The 21,002-nt window shown below is 35.3% G+C and overlaps 1 protein-coding gene across 1 annotated transcript in view; it reads left to right on the forward strand.

Annotated features, from left to right (window-relative positions):
* Positions 1-5,349: 5,349 nt before the first annotated feature.
* LOC311081690 (L-asparaginase 1-like) overlaps positions 5,350-21,002 on the forward strand; it is a gene marked incomplete at its 3' end in the record, with an annotated part of 34,168 nt that continues 18,515 nt past the window's right edge. The window contains exons 1-6 of the mRNA XM_084112315.1: positions 5,350-5,517; positions 13,636-13,750; positions 14,020-14,131; positions 19,129-19,240; positions 19,561-19,686; positions 20,513-20,593. Coding sequence (XP_083968441.1) covers positions 5,365-5,517; positions 13,636-13,750; positions 14,020-14,131; positions 19,129-19,240; positions 19,561-19,686; positions 20,513-20,593 — 699 coding nt within the window. The 5' untranslated portion in view covers positions 5,350-5,364. The remainder of the gene's footprint in view (positions 5,518-13,635; positions 13,751-14,019; positions 14,132-19,128; positions 19,241-19,560; positions 19,687-20,512; positions 20,594-21,002) is intronic.

The raw sequence follows: 21,002 nt of genomic DNA on the forward strand, positions 1-21,002 counted from the left end.
CTATTGACTTTAAACATAAAGACAACAGTATTCAGACTGACTAGATCGGGAAATTTTAGTGCTTTGAATTTGCAGAATATTGAGTTTGTCGGTTCATTATACGGTGAATGATTGACTATCCTTATGGCTTTTTTTTGTAAAATAAAAATAGGTTTTGTGTTTGTGGTGTAAGCATGCCCCCATATTTCAACACAGTAAGAAAAGTATGGAACAATAAGAGAACAATACAGAATATACAGAGAGGGCGTATTTAGAAAATACTTGGTTTTATGTAATATAGCTATTGTTTTGGACAGTTTTGATTGAACATGAGCGATGTGTGGTTTCCAGGATAATTTATGGTCTAATATTATTCCAAGAAATTTATTTTCATACACCCTTTTTAGTACCACATCATCAATCTTTAAGCTCATGCTGGTTTTAATTTGTCGATTACTGAATATAATATATTTGGTTTTACTTAGATTAAAAGATAGTTTATATCGGTCAAACCATTGCTTGATTCTGGATAGTTCTCTAGTCACATCAGTAATTAGTTGGTGAAGATTATCCCCAGATACATACAGTGTTGTGTCATCTGCGAATAGAACACATTTTGTATATTCTGTATTGCAAATTTCGCATATAGGGTATTCTTCTTTTTGCATGCATTTTCAATGCCTTTAGTTATCCATGGCTTTTTTACTGATTTATTTTCTTGGTTATGAATCATCTTCATGGGGCAATTGATATTATACAGCTCAATAAATCTATACAGGAAAGTATCATATGCCACATTTGCATCACTTTCTGCGTAAACATCACACCAGTTTTGATTACTAAGTTCCTTTTGGAATTCTTCAATATTTTTTGCCGTACAGCTTCTTATAAATTTATTAATGGTCTGGGATTTCTTTTTTCGTGTAAAAAAATTTGGAAATATTGCAAACACTGGCAAATGATCAAATCAAATCAAGTATATTTGTATAGCGCTTTTCACAATACAGATTGTATCAAAGCAGCTTCACAGTATTAAATTAAAATAAAATAATACAACAAAGTTTGTTTCTAGTGGAATTTATTGATTGATAGAAAAAAATTAAATATCCCCAAAATATCCCCAACTGAGCAAGCCAAAGGCAACAGTGGCAAGGAACCGAAAAAACTCCATCAATGATCACTAACATCCCTAATAAATAAGCCCCCAACAACTTTTTCCTCAAATCTGTTAGTAAAAATATGATCTATTAGTGTTGCTGTTTCTGTTGTAATTCTGCTTGGCTTATCAATGAGTGGACATAAATGATTGCTGTACATTATATTTATAAACTCAGAAGTACCTTTGAAGACACGTTGATTAAGTATATCAATGTTGAAGTCTCCACACAAAATTTGTACTTTGTCAGTGGTCATGCTGTTAAGCAAATCTGCAATTTTTTCATTAAATGTTGACAGACTTGTTCCTGGTGGTCTGTACACACAGCTAATAATTATGTTTCTGAAATGTTCTACTTCAGTTTCCACTGTTACACAGTCCAGAACATTGTCTATGCTGAATGAAACATTTTTTACAATTTTACTTCTTAATGATTGATCTATATACAAAGCAACTCCTCCGCCCTTTTTGTTGTTCCTATTGGTGGTATACAGCTCATATCCCTCAAGATCCACGTCACCCACTTTGCCATCATCAAGCCAAGTCTCTGATATAGCTATTATAGTAAATTTTTTGAAAGACTTAAGAAATTCTTTGATAGCGGAGTAATTTTTGCATAGACTTCTGCTGTTGAAATGTATGACGGACAGAGCACCATACATTTCCACACTCTTGTTGAATTCTTGTACTGTGTAATAATTACAATTTATGTCAAGATTGTTATAATAATACATATCCGGATCAATTTCATTATCAAAATCATACCTCTTAAGTTCATCCCGGTCAGACATATCATCCAGAGGTGGGACAAAGTCATTGTTATGCAAGTCACAAGTAAGTCTCAAGTCTTTGCCCTCGAGTCCCAAGTCAAGTCGAGTCAAAGATGAGGCAAGTCCCGAGTCGAGTCAAAAGTCAAAGCCAACAAGTCTCAAGTCGAGTCCAAAGTCCTACCATTTTAGTTTCGAGTTATTTCAAGTCCTCTTACCACAGAAATAAAATTTATACAAATCATGTATGTCTGTAAGATTTGTATTTATTTAAACCTCTTTTTATACAATAACATTAATCAAATACAGTAAAAAACAGAAAATGTAATTTTCACAAAAAATTTCACATGAATTTATTTCTTCTGCTGAACAGAAAGGAAGATATTTAGAAGAATGTCAGTAACCAGGCAGTTTCTGGGTCCCATTGACTTCAATGGGGGATGCAATTGTGATGCAATTATTAATAATTGTGATGTAATTTTTGCATCACAATAAGTGTATTGTGATTGTCAAAACATTTTAGTAACTAAACTGAATTTTATTAGGTTTAGTGACAACATGTTACAATGTTTACATGGTTCAATTTCTGGTAAGCTACGCTTTTTTATTATTTCAGTTCAATTCAATTATTGTGATTTGATTTAATATTGACTCATTTGGATAAATATTAGGTAGGCTACACAATATAGGCATTACTTTTTCTCAAGAAAAAAACAACTCACCTAATGCTGTAAACATACAGAGAGCCCTATCAGCTGGCAGTATTATTTAAGGTTAAAAATAACACAAATTAAATATAATGCGTTTTTTTTTTATTATAATAACAACTTTATTTAATGATATAAGTAAAAATATAATAAACATGCAATATAGTACACATATTTAGCAAAATACTCTCTATAGCTCTTTTTTTTTTTCTAGCCAACTAACGTGCTAGCCTATTATGGTCATTAAATGGCTTTCCTGAGGTAAATGTTATATGACAATTGTTCTCCAACTGTTTTATTGACCCCTTTGATTGATGGGTCGATATTATGTATGAGGAATATACATTTCGGTAAGTTGTACTATATCTTTCAACAGTGTTCATTCGTATTTAACGTTATTTACTATCAGCTAGAGATGATCGGTTCACGTGCCGCTAGGGATCTGTCGTGTCACATTTACAAGCGGCAAAACGGTATTTATTGTCTGAATTTCGTAATAAAAGTGACAGAATCTGAGAGCTGAGATTTTTTTATATCATAACTAACCTGCTCTGTCTAGTCTGTCGGTGTCAGTGTCCTCTTTGCTTCGCGATTTTTCTGTGCGTGAGAAAATGGATGTGTGGCGTGAGAGCATGTGAAAAGTGTCAATTCCGTGTGTCTCACGGTGAATGCGTGAGAGTTGGCAGCTATGTAGCAGCTAGTAAGTTACGGTACATCCGATAAGGTGCTTAGCATTTGTTCAAATTCGTAGCATGCGTTGTTGCTTGTTGCGCTTCATTGGTTGTCTTGCAATGTGCCTGCTTAGATGCTGTCGAATCAAAACAACGTGGGACTACAGTGATTGGATGTTGTGCAGGCAGCGCGCGTGCTCCCTGCATGCATACAGGTGGTGCACATTTTTTCACAGATGCAGATAAACTGAGAGCGGCGCGGCCATGTTAACATTTTTTCCCCAGTTTTCATGGGAAGTAGCAAGTCTTCTCGAGTCAAAAGGCGCAAGTCCAAGTGAAGTCACGAGTCATTGATGTTAAAGTCCAAGTCGAGTTGCAAGTCTTTGTACATTTTGTCGAGTCGAGTCTGAAGTCATCAAATTCATGACTCGAGTCTGACTCGAGTCCAAGTCACATGACTCGAGTCCACACCTCTGATATCATCTATGGTTATATTCCCCAATTTCTTCACATGTTCATCCATAACAATACAAGGTCCTTTATCCTTTGTGTAAGGAGTAACAGTGTTCACATCAGATCCTTGTACCGCCATGTACACATCTTTTGTTGCAATTTCCAATGACATTGCACACATTTATCTGTCTCTCTCCAATTTAGCCCAAGCATTTCAGCTTTGGTTTCCACATACCTGCTGAAGTGGACCATCACTTGTAGCTTTCCAATTCTTGCAGTTTTCTTATTATAGTTGGCCTGTTTTGATCTTCTCCATTTGGTCGGATGTACACCTTCCCATTCCTTGTCCATGTTGCTTGTATTTTGTCTTGCTTCCTGAGTATACGGCTCCATTTTGCTATTTCAGCATTTTTCTTTGTTAAATGCTCGTTTATGTAGACTCCGGTGCCTTTTAATTTTCTGGTCTGTCGCAGTAGCGCAATCTTGTGCTTTTGTGTAACGAACTCTACAACTATGGATGGCTTCTCTTTACGATTCTTGTTTGGGATTGCATAGCAGCTAGATATATTACTATCATTCAGATCGATATGTTTGGTGCTTAGATACAGCAAAACCTGTTGTTCCAGTGTCTGCAATTCTTCTGGAGGAGCATCCTCACCTTCATTTGCTCCAGCTGCCGCTCTAGCATAGCTGCAATACTTTGTCTCTAGTCCAGTATTGATGACATCTTTACTCCAAGTTTGTTGTTCCAATACGTCAATCCTTTGTTCAAGTTCGTCAATCTTTTTGTCTCTCAGATTTAATTTCTCTAGGTTACGTATCTCCTCCATGAGGGCCAGGATGCTTTGTTGTTGAGTAGCAACTTTGCTGATCTCATCTGCCATAAACTTTAAGCATGCCTTTATTTCTTCCATCTCGGCTGCTTTTCTTGTTGCCATTGACTTTTGTGCACAGATATATTCTCAAAGATCCAAAATATCTGGGTAGATTTGTTATACTGCTGAGATCACAATCACAATGTGCTTAATAGGCCTGTAGGCCTATGGTCCTTTGCTTCACTTACAATATAGGTCCCAATATCCAACTGTTTTTCAAAAATAATCCACAATACAGATCACATAATTATAAACACAAAAAGATATAAAAGAGTTGAGAGCCCAACTAATGGCTGTTGGATGTTTTTTTGTCAAACACATTTGCAGCAGCAAAGAAACGCTATAGTGAAATGAGATCATGTGATGCCTGCTTGTGGTCCACCCAAGGGCCACCACTGCAGTCCACGCTGCATGTGGACCAGATAATTATTCCACATGTGCCAGATGTGAGCCGTATCTGGGCCATCACAATGTTGTTATGTGGGTCGATGAATGAGTCAATTTCTGTGAACTTAGTCTAACAACACAATGAGTTAGAACAACTTTAACTTGAACAGAAATGAAAAGGCTGAAATAACATTTAACCATGCACAAAACATATCAACTTTTTGTTTTATGCACATGCGCTAAAAAAATACTACGTCATGAGTTTGAAAAATGCACTGTCCTTCATGTTTCTGATAAATACAGGCTTCATAGAAAGTGTCACCAAATTTACTTTCTTCTCCAGTGAAATATTTACAGATCCAAATAAAGATGTTGTCCTGGCTAACCTCCTGCCTGAAGACACAGGTGACTAACCTGAATCAACCCAGTCCCAATGGTTCAGGACAACCAACTGAAAATCATCAACCCAGTCCAAATGGTTCAGGACAACCAACTGAAAATCATGCAGATGATGAACCCAAGGTAAATATGTGTTGTCTACAGCATTACACTGCAAATAAAAATCAGAGAGAATTGATAACATAATAATATTATAATAATTATCCATACTGTAGTGCATGCTGGGATTTCTGATACCCAGCATGCATTGCACATTTAAACATTTTGTTTATTGACACCATTGTTGAGATGAATATTTTATTCACTCCATAGTTTTAAAATTGCACACTATGAATGATTGGTGCAAAACTTAATACTCATGATATAGTTTCACAGGGTTGGTAACACAAAACCCTCAAATGGCATTGACATTGATCAGTGACTTTACATGCATTCAGGCCAGGTTATGATGATTATTTATATATATATATATATATATATATATATATATATATACACAGTACCAGTCAAAAGTTTGGAAACACTACTATTTTTAATGCTTTTGCAAGAAGTCTCTTATGCTCATCAAGCCTGCAGTTAAAAAAACAAAAAACAAAAAAAAACAGTAATATTATGAAATATTATTACAATTTAAAATAATGGTTCTCTTTTTTAATATACTTTAAAATGTAATTTATTTTTGTGATGCAAAGCTGAATTTTCATCAGCAAGTACTCCAGTCTTTGGTGTCTTATGATCCTTCAGAAATCATTCTAATATGATGATTTGATACTCAGTTATTATCAATGATGGAAACAGTTGTGCTGTTTAATATATTTTTTTGGAATACTTTTTTCAGGATTCATTGATGAGTAAAACGTTAACAGCATTTATTCATAAAAACAGCATTTATTCAAAATAAAAACATTTCTAACAATATAAATCATTACCATCACCTTTTATCAATTTAACGCATTCTTGTTGAATTAAAGTACTAATTTCTTTAAAAAAAAATAGTTATTTTTCCCAAACTTTTGAACGGTAGTGTATATTGTTACAAAAGATTTATATTCTAAATAAATACAGTTCTTTTTAACGTTTTATTCATCAAATAATCCTGAAAAAAGTATCTCAGGTTATAAAAAAATATTAAGCAGCACAACTGTTTCCAACATTGATCATAAATCAGCATATTAGAATGATTTCTGAAGGATCATAAGACACCAAAGACTGGAGTACTTGCTGATGAAAATTCAGCTTTGCATCACAAAAATAAATTACATTTTAAAGTATATTAAAAAAGAGAACCATTATTTTAAATTGTAATAATATTTCATAATATTACTGTTTTTTCTGTTTTTGTTTTGTTTTTAACTGCAGGCTTGATGAGCATAAGAGACTTCTTTCAAAAGCATTAAAAATAGTAGTGTTTCCAAACTTTTGACTGGTACTATATATATATATATATATATATATATATATATATATATATAAAGTTAACATCTCTTGATTTTACTGCTTTACAACATTATATATATTGTTCCAGAGAAAATCTACCATAGAAAGTGACTGGTCAACAGCCCAACTAAAGCAAACACTGATCTCCATAATGGTGGCATTGCATTTTTACCAATAAAACATCAACATCTAAACCTCTGTTAATTCTCAACAATAATTTATGTAGAAGCATGGCAGAAATAAAGTCAGTCTGGTTAGTAACAATTGAAGTGATCTTGAGAGATTTAATGTCTTATTTTATCTTCAGTTGATTTCATCTAAGGCTGTGGCTGAAGTCAGTTGTAGTTCTGTGTTTTTCTTTCTTTCAGTGAAGTTAACAGCAGGTGTTCATCACTAATGCTCAATAATCACTTTAATAATCACTTTATTAGTCTCTTAATTAATCACCTAATTTATTGCCTGCAATTTATATCTTCTTTTAGTGAACTCAACTGAAATAATTCAAGAGCAATCACTATTGGTTTCTAAAATTAAAAGAATTAAGGTAGTCTGTGTCCTCAAATGTAATTAGTTATCTAAACTTGTTGGGTTTTTACAGTGTAGCAGGTTAAATCAACCTGATGTGTTTCAGTCAAGTCAGGTCAAGTCACCTTCATTTATATAGCGCTTTTAACAATATAGATTGTTTTAAAGCAGTTTTACAGTTATAATAGGGAATTTAAGTAACAGAGATTGTTTTGGCTTTACAGCAGCTCTAAAATAAAGTTATTGTCCAGCTAAAGTTAGTTTTGATTGATTCGCTTCCTTTGCAAATATCATTAGTTATTAACTTAGGGGCCGCTAACACGACACGGTTCTAACAAAAAACCTTAAAGGGATAGTTCACCCAAAAATGAAAATTGGTGAAAATCTCACGCATGGACTATTTGATCAAGGACCCTCGGATAAGTGTTCATTTTTCTGATTTCACTATTGAATTTTCATTTTTGGGTGAACTATCCCTTTAATGTTCCAAGGTGCAAGCAGTGAAAAAAACAAAACAACAATTGTTATCATCTCAGCGTGAGCTTCAAAACTGTGAATCTGTGAAAACGTTGACGGCGTGAACATGCGTATTACGTGTTGTTCAGTCTATATGTATGCACGTTTGAATATATTTAAATATATATATATATATATATATATATATATATATATATATATATATATATATATATATATATACATATATGTGCGCAGACATGTAGTCATTCTTTACAAATTGACTTCACCAAATTACTTGTCCGGCCTAAAATAAAACCATAATACAGAATTATTTGTCGCTTCCGTGTATCCATGTGAGCCGGAATCATTTTAACAATGTTTTATCTGTACAGAGGTAAAGGGAAGAGAAGGAGGCTCTCACAGGGGAGAGACTAGTTGACACTTCAGAACTGCGTCGTGTCCAGGCGCAGGTCCTTCATCAGATCTGGATACAGCCTGGATTTGGCGGACTGCGGTAAACCTCGGATAAACAAAGAGACTAATATTAGTGTAGATGCCATTCTTCTTATGATATAATGAGTACATCAGGATTTTTGGGAAGTGTTCCCGGTTCCGGCTGACCTAATCTATGCAGCCTAACATTGAATTATAGAAGTTGATAATGTGTGTTGTATGCTAGGTCAAATAGATGTTTGTAGTCTAGATTTAAACTGACAGAGTGTGTCTGCTTCCCGGACAATGTTAGGATGACTGTTCCAAAGTTTAGGTATAGGAAAAGGATCTACCGCCAGCAGTTGATTTTGATATTCTAGGTATATAAACTGGCCGGAATTTTGAGATCGCAATAGACATGAAGGACTATATTGCGTTAAGAGCTCGCTCAAGTACTGGGGAGCTAAACTGTGACACTGCTATATTAGGGCTAAGAGAAATACACATACTTTATTTTACAAATGTGAAGGAGGATAAAATACTGTAAAAAGTTATAGTTAAGATTCAATTGATTACAGCCCCTAGTTGAAGTTCTCTATCTTTTGTATGTGGGACTTTTATGTTTGGTGCCGAAACATCCGGTGTTTGGCAAAATTGACTTTTATTTTGATAGGAGAGTACCTTGGAAGAGAAAGGCCTTCTGTAGTTGAAAAGGCAAGCCAGGTTAGAGCACAGGAGCATGCATGTGAGGTGATCCTGTTTGAACCAAATAGATCTGTGTTTTTTTAGCCTTCTAAATGGCAATACTTCTCACGCATGGACTATTTGATCAAGGACCCTCGGATAAGTGTTCATTTTTCTGATTTCACTATTGAGTTATCAATATACTTTGTTGGTTAACCTGCTTATGCTTAAAATCTTTATCTTGTATCTTTGTCTGCATTCAAGCACTGACACAGTTGTTCCCTTATCCATTCATGCCTTGTGAGTTCCCTGAACTTTTAAGTGACTACTGGTTTACTAAAGTTGCAAGCCAAGTGTGTTACAAAACCATTTAGTGCTCTGTAAGTAATCAGGAAATTTTTTAAATGTATACAGTGTTTAAGAGGGAGCCAATGCAGTGTTGACAGAACCGGGCTAATATGGTCATACTTCCTGGTTCTGGTAAAAACTCGAGCTGCTGCGTTATGGACCAGCTGTAGTTTGTTTATTAAGCGTGCAGGGCAACCACCCAGTAGAGCATTACAATAATCTAGCCTTGAGGTCATGAACGCATTAACTAATTGTTCCGCATTTGTCAATGAGAGCATATGGCGTAATTTAGATATATTTTTAAGATGGAAAAATGCGGTTTTACAGATATTAGACACGTGACTTTCAAATGAAAAATTGGTATCAAAGAGAACACCCAGGTTCCTAACCGACGACGAAGACTTAACAGAGCAGCCATCAAGTGTGTAGGATTGAGTGTGAAACAAACACAAATGAATCTTCCAGGTGAATTGTTCAAACATAATTTCTCACAGAACTGAACATTCCAGACACCAAATCACCAACCCCAGAGCCATAAAAGAAGGCTCCAGCCAGCCAGTCTCCGCTGACCAACGAAAACCCCCAGCTAAGAACTTTATGGCCATGCAAGCTTCAAAGAAGATGAACCCAACTAAAGGAAGAACTGGTCAATGTGAGATAGCTTGGAAAAGAATGATTGGCTCAGAGATAGCACAATTCAGCCTGATCAAGATAATTCAGCAGAAGCTGCTCGAGCCCACAACATTCCAGACCCCCTCCTCCTTAAGGACCTCTGAACGAACAAACAGAGTTCTTTCTCTCTCTAAACCAGAAAACTGAGATTCTTCCTACAGTATACGTAAAACTCATTCAAGAACAATTTTCAATGGACTTAAAACATCATACATCATTCTAGGTGTTTCTACAATACATGTGTCCATTTAATATGCTTTAATCCCATATAATTCATTTAATTGTTATAACTGTTAGATGTTTGAATGAAAGTGTGTTGTGTTTCATATCAATATGATCGTATGCTCATGATTCAAAAGATGGCTTGATTGAAATCTGTGTAAAATGTTCGTATTCTTATAATAGTAATAATGTCTAAACTGTAGCCTCTGTTCTCTCTGCTAGTAAGGAGATCCCAGATAACGCATGATTTATGACTTTGCAAACAAAGCCAGTGTCTAATTGGTCCGATCTCTTCAGGAGGGGGGACAAACTTTGAGTTTAAAAATCTTAGACAGAAACAAAGCTCTCTCTCTGCTCTCTCTCTCTGCTCTCGCTCTCTCAGACTAGGAACCATGTAAACGCGCAGACGAAATAACCCAAATCAAGATCTGAAGAACATGGGTTAAACAGCTTCATTCAAGCCATCATCTACTCCTCTCAATTTCCTTTCTTTTCTTAGTTTCCTTTCTTTTCCGTTGTGAGTCTCGGTTCTAAGTTAAGTTTTGCGACAAGATTTCGAGCCACGTTTCTTCTGCAAAGCCAGCTTCAAACAAAGACTTTCATTCCGCCAGCACGCCATGTGACTGACCACGTGACCCAGACATCAGGCACGAGGAGACCAGCCAACGAACGGACCGGGAAAACCCCTTTCATGCAACAAAAGGGAATCCCCAAAAGCAAAGACAAGCAAGTACTGCCTCCAGACTAAAGCTGAACTGGTGTATTTGATACAGATTTAATAACCTAGGAAACGATAAAAGGGTTAAACTAATGATTGATGGTTCATTCAGGTTGTGTCTTATAAGTGCATAGAAACTTGGGATTACATCATCTCACTCTTAAACTCACTCTTAAAACTTAATCTTTCCTTACTCTTTTCTTTCTGCAACGCGTATGAATGTGTATGTGTGTGTTTGTGTTAGATATTAGTTTTATGTGTTAGAATAATCAATAAAGTCTTGTTTGTATTTTAAAGAGAAATATTACTTGTGTTATTGTGCTTACAAAATTTAATGTCTTAAACTTCTGATCTAAGTTACCTTGCTAACTATATAGTGTTTCACTATAGTTCGGATATTTATATCCGTTGCAGAGTTGATAGTTGACCGCGAACGAGTCATTTGCTCGGTTGTAAGTGACTCTTTTGAATTCCCTATAAATTAATTAATAATTCTTTTGAGCTAAATTGTAATCACTACAAATTACAAATATCTTACATGTGTTTGACAGTATTCTAGGTTATTACATGATGAAGTTTTTTGTCCAATAATTAGAATCTCTCTATTTTCAGAATTAAGTAGTAGGAAATTACTAGTCATCAATTTTTTATATCAGCTATGCATTCCCTTAATTTTGTGAATTGGTAAGTTTCGTAAGGGCGTGAAGAAATATAGATCTGAGTATCATCAGCATAACAGTGAAAACTAATGCCATGCTTCCTAATGATATCTCCTAAGGGTAGCATTTACAGAGTGAACAGCAACAGTCCTAGTACTGAGCCTTGTGGTCCGCCATACTGAACTTGTGATTGATAAGACATCTCTTCATTTACTGCTACAAACTGATAACGGTCAGATAAGTATGATTTAAACCATGCCAATTCAATTCCACTAATACCATCCTAATTTTTGAGTATATTTAAAATAATGTTGTGGTCGGTCAATGGTATCAAATGCAGCACTAAGATCGAGTAACACTAATAGAGGGATACAACAACGATCGGATGATAAGAGCAAATCATTTGTGACTCTGATGAGAGCAGTCTCAGTACTATGGTACGGTCTAAATCCTGACTGAAAATCCTTGCAGATATCATTTCTTTCTAAAAAGGAACATAGTTGTGAGGATAACGCCTTTTTTAGTATCTTTGATAGAAAAGGTAGATTCGAGATCGGCCTGTAATTGACTAATTCTGTACCGAGATAGCAACATTGTTTCGGCCCAGATCCGGTCCACATCTGGCACTTGTGGAATACTGATCTGGCCCACATGCAGTGGGGAATGATGGCACTTGGGCGGACCGCTCCTGTTTGCCAGATCTGGGCCACAAGGAGGCCATAGCGATGCCACATGTCAGCCAAGAGCAAAGAAATAAATCAGAACTAGACCTTATCTGAGCCACAAAGTCTGTGTATATTAAATATGGAGTGACCTCAGCCTTAATAAGCCTGTTAACAAGCAGAATCATTGAAGGAAAGAAGAGAACAGAAAAAGAGATGAGCAGAAACACAAGAACTACAACTGACTTCAGCCACAGTCTTAGATGAAATCAACTGAAGATAAAAGGAGACATTAAATCTGTGAAGATCTCAGCAGAGGAGGATTAAACAACTCCACAAACAGCATTACCAGCTTCACTTATTACTAACCAGACTGACTTTATTTCTGTCAGACGTCTACAGAAGTTTTTATTGAGAATTAACAGAGGTTTAACTCTAATGTGTTTCATGTGAAGTCACCAATACAGTGATGAGTGTTTCCATTTGTTGGGATCTTAACTCTTATTTCATCTTTTATATTTGTTGGCTGCTATGACAGTGTGTTTGTTAAGCACATTTGCAGTAGCAAAGGAAGCTAAAGTGAAATGAGATCAGGTGATGGTGGTTAAATGAACAAAAAAAAAAAAGTTTTGTTTTCTTCCAGCAACGTTCCATTTTTCTGGCCGCTCTCTTAAGGGCCCGAGTGTGCTCGTTGTACCACGGCGTTGGACTATTTTCTTTAATCTTCTTTAAGCGCAATGGAGCAACTATGTCTAAAGTGCTGGAAAAGAGAGAGTTAAAAGTTTCTGTCGCAATATCGAGTTCTTCTAAGATATCTGGGATGCTGAGATGATGAAACTGATCAGGAAGATTATTGATAAAGCAATCTTTAGTGGCAGAAGTGATAGGTCTAACATTTGTAACACGGAGTCAGCTTTGCAGCCTTGGCTAAATGACGTTTACATGAGACTAGATAATGATCTGAGATGTCATCGCTCTGCTGCAGAATTTCAACGGCATCAACATTTATTCCATGTGATAATATTAGATCTAGGGTATGATTACGAGAATGAGTAGGTCCTGACACGTGTTGTCTAACTCCAATCGAGTTTAGAATGTCTTTAAATGATAATCCGAATGCATCTTTTTCGTTATCTACATGTATATTAAAATCACCAACAATTATGACTTTATCTGCAGCCAATACTAACTCTGATAGAAAATGAGCAAATTCTTAGATAAAGTTGGTATGGTGCCCTGGTGTCCTGTATACAGTAGCCAGAACAAATCTCAAACATGATTTATCATTTACACTAGATAGTGTTACATTAAGCACCAACACTTCAAAATAATTATATTTTAAACTAGACTTATCAGTAATTCTGAAGATATTACTATAAATTACAGCAATACCTTTTCCTTTCAGACGAGTTTTGTGTTTAAGTTGCAGAAATCTGTCAGCCTGACCACCGCGGGTCACTCCAGCCCAAATGTCAGGGATTCAAAGGTCCTGGTCATAAACACCGGAGGAACCATTGGTATGATGGAACATGAAAATGGTAAACACTATTAGCAGAACTCACACACCTGCCTGCATGAGGCTTCACATATGATATACAAATTAATATGTTATGACACGGCTATGCTATGACATGTTTATGGGATTATTTGTTTGCTGATCTCGTATTCCAAAAAAAAAACCAGTGATTAAGAGGGGGTAGTTTAAATGGGGGTAGTTTATAATTTTTTTTTATAACAAGGTTTTACAGTGTATCAATTTGGTGCATTTGTTCATAACTTTTTACAGGCTTTTCTTCTATATTTACAGTTTTGTCTCCAGAACCTAATGTTTTTGTTAAAACTCTACGCAAACTCTCGATTCTGCACGATGAGCAGTACGCACAACAAAAGAGACTGAAAAAGGACATTCTGGTGCTGCCGTAAGTTCTTACGCAGTTTTTTAGATGACAAACAAAGAAGAATCATTTATTTTTTTTAAGTCTATTCTCAGATAATGAAAGACATCATTCTCCATCCTCCCCCTACAAGACAGTTTCAATAATTTCTTTATTTTATTTTTAATTAATAATTAATTAATAATTATTAATTTTGAATTTTGCAGCTATTGTCTTGATCAATAAATAGGACAACACCTCCAAAATTAATGGCATATTTGTGTGTATGATTTCCACAATCATATAGGCTACTATATGATATCCACAATATGAGCTCATCCCAGCTAGAAATGTTATTGTTCTATGAATGTTTTGAGAGCATTATGTTATGTTCTTGTAATGTTTTCTGTAGCTAATTTTATTTTTGTTACCAGAATGTTCTTCTAAAAGGTAGGATAACACTCTCATTTTACATTTTAAACATGTTTAGTGATAACATTGATAGACCATTATCCCCAACATTCTTATAAAGTTTTAGCGGGAAGTTTCCCAGCAGACAACAGGACTGAACCTCTTAAAAGAGGTTTAGATTTGTTTGAAAGCAATAGTTTGGTTTGGTCACCATTGTGGAGGTCAGTGTTTGCTGTAGTTGGGCTCTTTGGCCTTGACTATTTGATGTTAGTTTTTCTAGAATGTTAATAGTTTTCTAGTTAGGTTTGCGACAACATGTCTAAATGAAACAGTAGTTCAAAATGTTTACTGTTCTTTTTTTATTTATATATATTTTTTACAGATGTTTTTCTTAAAGGAACACTCCACCGTTTTTTTCATATTAAACTATGTTATGCCCTTAACTAAGATGAGTTGATACATACCTCTCTCGTCTCAGTGCGTACACTCAATCGCTCTGGCGCGCGGCGACACTTTGATAGCACTTAGCTTAGCCCAGTTCATTCATTAGGGACCAAACAGAGATGAAGTTAGAAGCGACCAAACACCTCCATGTTATCCTTATTTAAATACAGTTACACGAGTAGTTACTGTATGGTGACAAGTATGGTGACACAAAATAAAACGTGGCGCTTTTCTAAGCGGGTAAAAAGTATAACTATAATCTATGGCGGAATAGCACTTGGGAGCACTTCGACTCGGCGCAGTAAAAAGTCACGTTGGTTTTAAATAGGGAAAACATGGAGGTGTTTGGTCGCTTCTAACTTCATCTCTGTTTGGTCCCTAATGAATCAACTGGGCTAAGCTAAGTGCCATCAAAGCTAAGTGCAATCAGAGCGATTGAGTGCACACACTGAGACGAGAGAGGTACAGTATGTATCAACTCGTCTTAGTTAAGGGCATAACATAGTTTAATATGAAAAAACAGTGGAGTGTTCCTTTAAGGCAAGACACTACAGGCGAATATGGTAACATTTTAAAATAATAGATATCATCATGAAACTTCCTCAGTTGATTACTTAAACAAGTATATAAAAAAAAGTATTACAAGTTTTAGTAATTTGTATGTTTAATTATGCAAATTAGGCATTATCTCATTAAATATGCATGATTTTGCATATATTTTCGGTAGATAGAGCTGAACATATGATAAAGCCAGGTGCAAAATTATTTTTTCATTTTGTTTACACACCAGATGAAAAAAACATTCAGAGGGATTTTAGGATATATGCTTTCATTATCTAGGAAATCAAAATATACTGCCCATAGCCTTAAAAAATCGTTTTTCGACATATTTTTTTTTTATTAAAATGTCATATAAATCAGGCCAGGAATGATTTATTAACAAATCCCTCTGAAAATATCTTCAGAATACTGCTAAGTGTATAACTGGAAAGTTTGGTGTACACAGCTGCTACATAGGCTGAGATGTTTGTGATGATGTAGACAAAAAAATCATTTTGAGAAAACGGCAGTTAAAGATTTAAATAGCTCTAAATGAGATCTTGTTGTTAGCTTTAAATCCCCCTTTGGACATTCACGATTGGTTACGGATAGAAAGGAAATGCCCATATTTGGGTTACATAGCGTTGTGCAGGAGACTCAGAGCTTTACAGCGATACCGGTCATGACAGACTTCAGTAAACAGACGGAACTCGGCATGTCACGTTGGAATGCTAACTTCTTGGTAAATTCGGGAGAAACTTACTGCCGCAAGTAAACAAAATGTAATAAAATAAACATCTTAATGTATATTTTCAATGTTTTCTTTATAGCAGCTTGAAAGAACACATATTGAAGGAGTAAACTAGCCCAAAATCTCAAAACTGACCACTGCATGAAAAAAACGATGTTTTTGCCTGCCGTGTCTCTCCTTAAAACACTGTTGGACGTAATGCTGTAGAAACATTACTGTAATCAATAATATTAAATTAATAACACACATGATAGTCTAAAAGAGATCAGATGATCAGAGCACTACATGATGATTATATCGTCATCATCATGTAGCTGACATCATCTGATCACATTTTCTCTTACTGTTCTTGCCGTAACAAACAGTTCCAGCAACCAGAGGAAACTAACATTAAAACATCAAGAGTCAAAATGGCCAGCTAAAACAAACACTGATCACCATAATGGTGATGACATCAACCCAAACTATTATTTTCAATTAAGCATCAATATATAAACCCCTATTAATCTCAATAAGGATTTTTGTACACATATGACAGAAGTACATCTGGTTTGTAATAAGTGAAGCTGGTAATGCTGTTTGTGGAGTTCAATCAAAGGTTTAAACAAATCAAACAAATGTTTAGATGTAAACCCAATTTTCATTTTCAACCAAAATTTGATGTCTGAGCGATGTTGGAGTCCATGTCCAATAACATTTCTAGCTGGGATGAGCTCTTATTGTAGCCATAATATGAGCACACAGTGAGTGCGCTGTGAGGTTACACTTTTAGATCACCAGGGCTCTCAAGTTTTGAACTGAGTTCAGAGTGAGATTTTGGCGGCGGCCGCAGGGGTTTGGTGGGGACGGGTGTCTGATTTCATAAATGACACATATTCTTACAAATAAAACACAGTAATTTGCACAGTAATCTGCACAGTCATTTTAAAAAAATCTAAACATGTTAATAAAAACATTACTATTAGTACTCATAAAATTCAATCAGGCAATCATACATTTGACAATTTTATATTTATATATGAATGTCAAGAATTCAGAAGTGTAGGTAGGCTATATATAAATAATATACAATTAAATTATGCTTATTTTAAATGTATTGTGCAGGCTAGGTATAAACAATATATGCTTTTAATAATCTTTCAGTGCGCAAAACCATGATAATATGAAACGATTCAAAACAGAGCGCACAAAGTGCGTATGCGCATCGCGGGCGCAGAATGATGTGCTCAAAGCAACATGAGTCACAGTGTTCAGCGCTGCACAAGTGCGCTTTTAAATGTTCACGGCACAAAGCGAAGAAATGTCGAGCGCACAAATCCTAGTGTATATCTGTCCAACAGTTTATTGATCATTTGTTTCTTCACAGTTTTAAATTCCAGTTGTTGTGCGTTTGATGCCGTTTATAGTCCTTGTGATGTGTGTGATCTAACAGGCACACGGTAGCGAGTCGTTTAAAAACAGCAACAAACGTAAAATACAAATACACAAAATAAAGTCATTTTATGCAAATCCAAAGCCTTTTATCTACAGATCAAGCATTATAATGTGAATATCATATTGGAGAGAGTTTTACCGTGCATCCTGCTGTAACCGGACGAGGCGCGCGCGCTGTTTGAATACTGAATGGAGAATGATTGACAGCCGCAGCGCAGAGGAGGGAAAACGAGTTTCCATAAACTTTAATTTAATGATGTAAATAGACTTATGTACCTCACATTAAGCTATGGAATGGCTTCAGATGACTTTGTGAAATTATAAATCAGACCTGACCCTCTCTGACCCAAGTCACCCAAACTGACGTGTGTCGCTGTTGCATGAGCCTGTGAAAATCTTACCCAGATACAGCTATTTTCTGATTGGCTGTTCGGTAGCTATATTTTTTTTTATTTGATTAGCTGGTGCGTGTCATGGCCTTCAAAGCTCTATGAGGAACTCACTTGATTCCTCTACCTGTTTCACTGTTTAAAAAATAGCACCGCAACTTGGTGGGCGTTATCCTCGTAATGTCTCTGCGTGAGAAATACAAAGTGTGGCGTGTGAGCGGGTTGAAATGCGTGTGTCTCACGCCCAATGCGTGAGACTTGAGAGCCCTGGATCACTGTGACTCACATTGTGATCATTTGGAGAGATCATTGTGAGATCAACGTGTTGACTGGGGTGTATGTATTACCCTGTAACTACATGGAACAAGATTATATTTCCCCAGTATATAAAAATATATATAGTTTTAGTTTTCAGTGCACTTTTATTTAAAACATATCAGTGTATGTTTTCGCTAAATTGCTCGCAAATGTAAGATTGTTGTATCATAATAGTATAATCAGTACCCCTTAGTTCTAAAATACTTACTGTATAAATTATTTGTTAATTCTTCTGGCTGTTACCCCTTTATTCGAAAAACTTTACATATTGTTCCCTTATACATACTTTATAGGTATAATTACCGAAAGTTACACTGTAAATTTGTTTTAATTATGCAGTACTGTAATCTAAAGCGTTACTGTCTTTACTATTACTTTTTATCAACTTAGGACATCCTTGCTGAATAAAAGCATTATGTATTTATTTATTTTAAAAAGAAAGTACTGACCCCAAACTTTTGAATGGCAGTTTATATTGGTACAAAAGATTTCTATTTTAAATATATGCTGTTGTTTTTCAACTTTTTATTCATCAAAAAATAGAAACCCATTATTTTAAATTGTAGTAATATTTCACAAAATTATTATTTTTTTCTGTATTTTGATCAAGTAATTGCAGACTTGATGATCATAAGATACTTCTTTCAAAAACATAAAACATAGTAATTTGTCCAAACTTTTGACCGGTTTGTGCTGTTATGTCCCCCCTCACCCCTCACCCCTCTCACCCCCCTCACCCCCCTCACCCCCACCAGGCAGTCCAAACAGAAGAAGAGGATTGAATATACAGTTTTAGAGTACTCTCCCCTCCTCGACTCCTGTAATATGGATAAAGATGACTGGGCCCGTATTGGAAAAGATATTGAGGTACTTCCTTTTCAACCATCTTTATGTTTGGCTTTTTGCATTCTTTGTTTTTCTCTGGGTTGCGAATAAGACTGAAATGGTCACATTGTTGAGTACAAGTTAGACATGACTGAAAATACTGATTTGTGAACAGAACTGATCTGATAAAGTGTTTGATTCTGATATTTTGTTTTATTTAAAAAATAAAATAAACTTTTTTGTAATTGTAGGTAATCTTCAAATTTCTTGATTGTAGATCAGTGAACAGGTCAACACTTTTTTAAATTTCTATGTCAAAAATCATTACTGAGATTTTGAAAGGTTTTTCCTCGTGTTCACAGGAAAACTATGATCGATATGATGGTTTTGTAGTTCTGCACGGCACAGACACCATGGCTTACACCACTTCTGCATTATCCTTCATGTGTGAAAATCTGGGAAAGCCTGTCATCTTCACTGGCTCACAGGTAACACATTTTAAATGGATTTATTAATGCATTAATTAAATGTATTAATGCATTAACACTCACCTTTGAGTTGCACAAATAGAGCATTTTAAAGTTAAGTTAAGTCAAGTCAAGTCACCTTTATTTATATAGCGCTTTTTACAATACAGATTGTTTCAAAGCAGCTTTACAGAGATAACAGGAAAATAATGCAAAAAAAAAAAAGGTTTCCAGAAGAAAATAGCATCACAGTCCAGCTTAAGTAAGCTCAGTGATGATTAATATTGTTGTAATAAAAAAAAAGTTATTAATTTAGTTAATTTATATAGCTCTTATCATTTTATATATTTATATGTGTGTGTGTGCTTGTTGAATATCTACAAGTATATTTTAGAGTGGCCTTTTATTGTGGCCAGCCTAAGGCACACCTGTGCAATAATCATGCTGTCTAATCAGCATCTTGATATGCCACACCATATGTGAGGTGGATGGATTATCTCGGCAAAGGAGAAGTACTCACTAACACAGATTTAGACAGATTTGTGAACAATATTTGAGAGAAACAGGCCTTTTGTGTACATAGAAAAAGTCTTAGATCTTTGAGTTCAGCTCATGAAAAATGGGGGCAAAAACAAAAGTTGCATTTATAATTTTGTTCAATATATATATATATATATATATATATATATATATATATATATATATATGTGTGTGTGTGTGTGTGTGTGTGTGCGTGTGTGTGTGTGTGTGTGTGTGTGTGTGTGTATCCTCCAATATTAACATTTAACAAGTGGTCATCTAAAAAGTATCATGTTAACTTCACTATTACCATTATGTATGTTGGCAGGTGCCCATTGAGAGGAGGAATGATGGGAGGGAGAACCTCTTGGGGGCGTTGTTGATAGCAGGAGAGTATGTCATTCCTGAGGTGAGTTTGAATATACAGAAGCAAATTCTTAAAATATGAAAACATACTTACAGGCCGTGTGAGTCAGAAGCGCCAGAATATACATGCAAATATGGAATTGCTTTCTAGAATCAGCCTTTTTTAGAACCAGTCAAATATTTGGGTTTTACTGTTCTGAAACAGTGTTGTAAATAAAGCTTAAGCATGGTTTTCTAATTGTGCCCTCTTTTGGAAGGCCAAACAAAGTAGTTGTCACGTTTGTCATGGACTTTTAGTTTGTTTTCATCTGTTCTGTCTAGTTTAGTCTTGTCTTATTAGTTCATTCTGTTTCCTTGGTTACCCCCATTAGTTCAGTTCTATCATCTGTGTCTTGTTAATTAGTTTATCAGTGTCTAGTTAGTCATTATCTTTATCACCTGTTTTGCATTTA

This window comes from Abramis brama (assembly GCF_963993115.1).
Source record: "Abramis brama genome assembly, chromosome: 1".
Lineage (NCBI taxonomy): Eukaryota > Metazoa > Chordata > Actinopteri > Cypriniformes > Leuciscidae > Abramis > Abramis brama.